Below are 5,236 nucleotides of genomic sequence, written 5' to 3' on the forward strand. Positions count from 1 at the left end.
TCATCAGAGTGCAAACTTTATAGACATAGGACCAGGTTTTCCTACTATTAAAGTGGGAAAACCAGGATACATATTATGGACTCGCACTACTGATAAACTGAAAGGTGTAACAGGTGCTGATTTTTGCCCAGGATCAAGTTCTAGGGAGGCCAAAGGGGAATTGATCACTAACAAGGTCATTGCAGGACCTACAAGCCCTCTGTGTGTTTTTCCTCGAAGGCATGTGCACCATAGAAAAAAGGTTGGTATGCAATGGATGTATTTCCCCCTCTAACATAGCCAAGACAAATGTAAAAGTTAATGAAAAACAGGAAATGTGCTCTTAAAGTACTTCTTATGGCGGTGATGCTGCTTACACTAAACATGAAATTGTGGATTTATTACTGGAATCTGTTGAGCTGTCTTATAGGCTTGATTAGTATTGATGAACTTTGCCACTCATGTGTTGGGCATCTTGTAGCAGTTTCCTGTGAAGCCGAACTCCTTCTCATGCAAAAGGAATGAGACACAACAAAAACTGAACTACTTCTGCCGAGATTTTATTTGGAGACGAGCAGCAAAATAAGGCCTTCGACTCTACAGAGAGAATGTCTAATGCCTCCCCACGCACAATTTTATCTAAAAATTAGCATCAACCGATATATACCGGAAGAATGCATATATAAACTTTATACCCCAATAAAAAACCCCACAACACACAAGCTCATTGTATTACTTAACATATGTCATATATAAAAGTTATATTAGGGGAAGCATTGAAAAGAAGTTAGTTCATTTTATGTTTGAGCGACAAATTCACTAACATATCACAGGCTACTAAAGAACAGTTGCAACAACAAATTCGCTTGAAAGCTTACCTTGGCTTGAGAAGCTGCGGAAGCCGTCGCTGCGTTGTAGCGAACCCCCGACGGTGTCCTGCCATCCGGTCCGGGTCAACCAAGCGCAAATCCCTTCCTTCTTCGCACCCCTCGCTAGCCAAAACAACAAACTACTACAATGAAACCCCCATACCCAATTTCAGTAAACACTCTATGATAAATGTAGTCAGGCATAACTGAGTTTCAAATGAAATTGTTAAGAAAATACCTGGTTGATGAAGAAACTTAAAATCGACAAATTTTGTTATTTGAGATTCCCTTCGCAACTGCAAAAGTTCAGATCTGAATGAGTATAATATAGTATAATAAACACTTGTAGAACAAGCCTTAAGAGCAAAAAATGATGAATAAAAAAAAGAAGTCAATTGTCTGTGTGGTTTTCAGGGCCGATGTCCCCCTTTGTTCTCACATTGGGGAAGATATCAAGAGAATTGTCTGGAAATGAAGCTGGGAGGATATCAAGAGAAGTGTTTAAGGTGGAAAAATGAAGAACTGTGAAGAGCACACTTTGCAATGAGAGAAGTTCACGGAGCCATTGCATGGTTTGTTGCATTCAACCAACCATCACTTTGAACGTTCATTTTTTTAAAACCAAGATTTTTACGAGGTATACTTTGCATCTATAGATTATCCTGGATGTCCCATCTGTGGGAGGAAGATTAATGCTTGTGGACATGGCTGGATCTGAAAACATAGAAGCTGCAGGACAAACAGGATTTGAAGCCAAAATGCAGGTGTGTTATGCAACCGATTCATGTATGTTTGTAGCATCTATGTTTTCCAAACTTCCAATTGCACTCTGAACAATTCTTTTAAGAAGTTGCTCTGTGTGTTTAATAGACAGTCAGTTTGACACTGATCTTGCCACATGAATTTGTACCACTGTCAAAAGCCACATGTGCGATCAATAGTGTTGCTACTTTTTTCACAGACAGCAAAAATCAATCAAGGGAACACTGCTTTGAAGCGAGTGGTTGAGTCTATTGCTAATGGTGATTCCCATGTTCCATTCAGGGACAGCAAACTCACAATGCTACTACAGGTACACTACTACAAAAAAGTACATTTATTGATACAGCCTCTCCTCCCTAATGATGATCTAAATATTTCCTTCATTGCATTTCAGGATTCATTCGAGGATGACAAATCAAAAATCCTGATGATTCTGTGTGCTAGTCCTGACGCAAAGGAACTGCACAAGACAGTTTCTACTTTGGAATATGGTGCTAAGGCAAAGTGTATTGTCCGTGTTGCTCATGCCGCAACACCTAGGGACAAAATGAGCTCCGAGGAGTCATCTGTAGAGGAGAACTGGCTGAAAGTAACATCTAAAGCGATTGTTGGAACTCTTTGGAGTAGCGTTCTAACAAGCGAGTCGGAGCAGATCGCCCGCACACACCGTCGCATGGCGCGTTTCGAGCGTTCAGGCAGACAAGGAAGGTTAATGCGAGAGCTAATCAACCTATCCGTCTCGTGGTCGTGGTCTGTGGGAGAGCGAGACGCGGCACTGCGCCACCGGATAAGCCACAGGGCGATGCGTCAGTGTCCCACACGAGGCACAGCGTCGTCAACTTGGGGACAGGCCCGCCGCGCGTGCAGCAGCGCACATCACCTTCGGGTTTCTTCTGTCGGTGGTCTGCTTGGCTCCCAAGTCCCACACAGTCGAGGTTGCTCTCCGTGGGGTCGAATCCGGCAAACCCATCGCCCATTCGCCCCGGGCCCCTGATCAGCAGAATTCCACCGATGTGGTGTCTGGAGAGAGATAGGAAGATGAGTAGAGGAGCGGTTACCGTGGAACACCAGCGCTGGGCACGGATGCGGAGTGGCGGCACACCGGCCGGTGGGAGCGGGGCTCCTTCTTCGTCACCGGCAGCGACACACCGATGATGTGCCTGGAGCACGCAGTGGTGCCACACTTAGAGAGAGCACCGACGACGGTTGTGGACGCGGAGTGCGCAGATGTGGTGTGCGGAGGGAGGGAGAGTGGACGCCTACACTAATGGGGGAAGGCAGCCGCGAGAGGATGGGAAGAATCGCGGCGCGGAGGGAGAGGATTGGCAGCCGCAAACAGCACGGAGGGAGCGTATGGGAAGAATCGCGGCGCGTAGGGAGCCGCGTCCATGGATGGAAGGGCGCAGAGGGTGCGCGACTGCCATGGATGGAAGGGGCGACGCCATGGAAGGGGAATTCGCGTGATTTGTGGGCGCGGCTGCAGGGAAGAATCTTGCGCGGGCTGCCATGGATGGAAGGGGGTGACGCCTTGGATGCGGCTGTAATGGAAGACGCGAGGACATGGAAAGGGGAGTTGTGGGCGCGGCTGAAGGGAAGAATCGGTGAGGGCAGGGATGCCCTGGATGGAGCCATGGATGGAATGGAGGACGCCTTGGATGCGGCTGCAGTGGGGCGACGACTTGAATGCAGGGAAGAACGGGTGCGGCGGCTGTCCTCGGCTACGGGCGCGAGGACGGCAGCGGCGGCTGCGGGCGCGGGGAGGGGAATCGCGGGCGGGGGCATCCGTCCGTGGATCTCGCCGGCCTACGCGGGATGGAGGAGGAATCGCGCGATGCCAGAATCGTGCGTCAAAACTGGTACGTGGACGCCTACACTAAAGACATAAGAAGTAGTAGAGATAACTTTTGTTATATGATTAAATATACATTATATCTATATACATAACAAAATCAAATATATAGAAAAACTAAACTAAAATGTCTTACAATTTAAACGAAAGGAGTATTATCTAGAGAAGAATTAGATATTTGCTTACGTTGGTTATGTAGTTGCATGTAAAATGGTCAAACATGTAAACATTAGAATTGTCTTTCTTAGATGTTGTTTGCTTCTCTAATTTTGAAGGACCGGAAAAGGCAATCAGAGGGGATGAATGTGAGTCTCAATTATTCTCAAACTTGAGCACACCATACTTGATTCTAGAATTCAATCTAGACCCTTGGAACACCAAACACACTTCAGCAGGAACAACCCAATGCAGTGTCGATTGGCTGCACCAAACAGTCCAGAAAAGCACCTGCAGAACCAAGAGGCAGTGTCGCATGGAGGTTCGGCATTGCCACACGTCAGAGCAGCAGCGCCACACAACCAAAAAATGGTCAAAATAACCCCAAATTTTGCAGACAGCAAACGCAGAGGAAGAAGTGATTCATGAAGTATGAGCATGAAAAGATCAGTGGAACCAAAACCTATTTCAAAAACTCGATTTCAAATGGGGTTTTTGGGGTTTTGCAATTTCGAACAAAACTGCTACAAGGCTGCACACAAAGAAGATATGCTCGAACCAAAGCCTTGTAGTGATCTCAGGGTAGTCCTCAAACATGTAACCCCAAACAATTCCCACAAACATCAAGAACAAAGATTGTCTCAAAATCCAACGTGGAGGGGTTGAGGAGAAGAGGAAAATGCAATAAGTGCAAAAACCAAATCTGCTTCGAGACGGAAGTGAGAGCACCTAGAGGGGTGAATATGTTATCCTGCAAAAATAACACTAAAAACACAAAACTTGGTTAGAAATGAGAGTTAGTGAAACTAAGCCAGGTTTAAGTAGAGGGAGGAAGAAAGCAAGTCCTCTTCACTTGATTGCACTTTCAATATATAAAACAGATTAAGAGCAATATTGCATGTGAATTTCAGAGACTTAGGAAGAGGGAGAAAAATCACAATCAAATAAGCACATAAGACACGATGATTTTCCATGGTTCGGTCAAGCCTAAAATGTTTGCCTACTCCACGTTGTGGTGTCTCAACGATCAAGGGTTGCACGCAACCCCTCTTAAGTGTTCCAAAGATCGAACTTGAGTGTCACAGTCTTCATTATCACTTATATCCTCGTTCGCAAGAAATCTCCACAAATTAGAGTCTCTTGCAGCCGTACACAAGATCAGACTTACAACTCGAAGCAAGAGAGGGGAGACACACAAGAGTAAAACACAGCAACATAACGCTAGAAAGATCACGAGTGTGCAAACACAAGTAATACAAGAAATGACTCAAAACAACGCTCTGATCTCACTAGAATCATTGGACAACGTCGTGGCAGAGTGTTGGAGTTATGTGTTGCTCTTGGAGTGCTTGGGTGCTGAAGGAGGTCACCATGGGGGTGCTTTATAGCCCCAAAATACCCTATAGCCATTGCTCCTTCCTTGCAAAAGCATGCTGAAAATTCAACTTCCTGTGGGGGCACCAGACCAGTCCGGTGTGCCACCGGACCGAGTCCACGTGCCTCGAGTCCGGGATTCTGACCGGTAGTTTCCTTTGCTGATGGGCACTGGACCGACCCAGGGCACCTCCGGGCTTAGTTTCACGTCAGCTAGTGGTTGGCTTGCCCGCGTGCGCCGAAGAGT

The 5,236-nt window shown here is 46.4% G+C and overlaps 1 protein-coding gene across 1 annotated transcript; it reads left to right on the top strand.

Annotated features, from left to right (window-relative positions):
- The first annotated feature begins 1,176 nt into the window (after positions 1-1,176).
- On the top strand, positions 1,177-2,644 carry LOC118473440 (kinesin-like protein KIN-10A). Its single transcript, XM_035962820.1, has 5 exons — positions 1,177-1,420; positions 1,505-1,612; positions 1,810-1,920; positions 2,005-2,360; positions 2,461-2,644. The coding sequence occupies exons 1-5, from the start codon at positions 1,418-1,420 to the stop codon at positions 2,642-2,644; spliced, it is 762 nt and encodes a 253-aa protein (XP_035818713.1). The 5' UTR covers positions 1,177-1,417.
- The last annotated feature ends 2,592 nt before the right edge of the window (positions 2,645-5,236 follow it).

The sequence above is a fragment of the Zea mays genome, chromosome 9 (assembly GCF_902167145.1).
Source record: "Zea mays cultivar B73 chromosome 9, Zm-B73-REFERENCE-NAM-5.0, whole genome shotgun sequence".
Lineage (NCBI taxonomy): Eukaryota > Viridiplantae > Streptophyta > Magnoliopsida > Poales > Poaceae > Zea > Zea mays.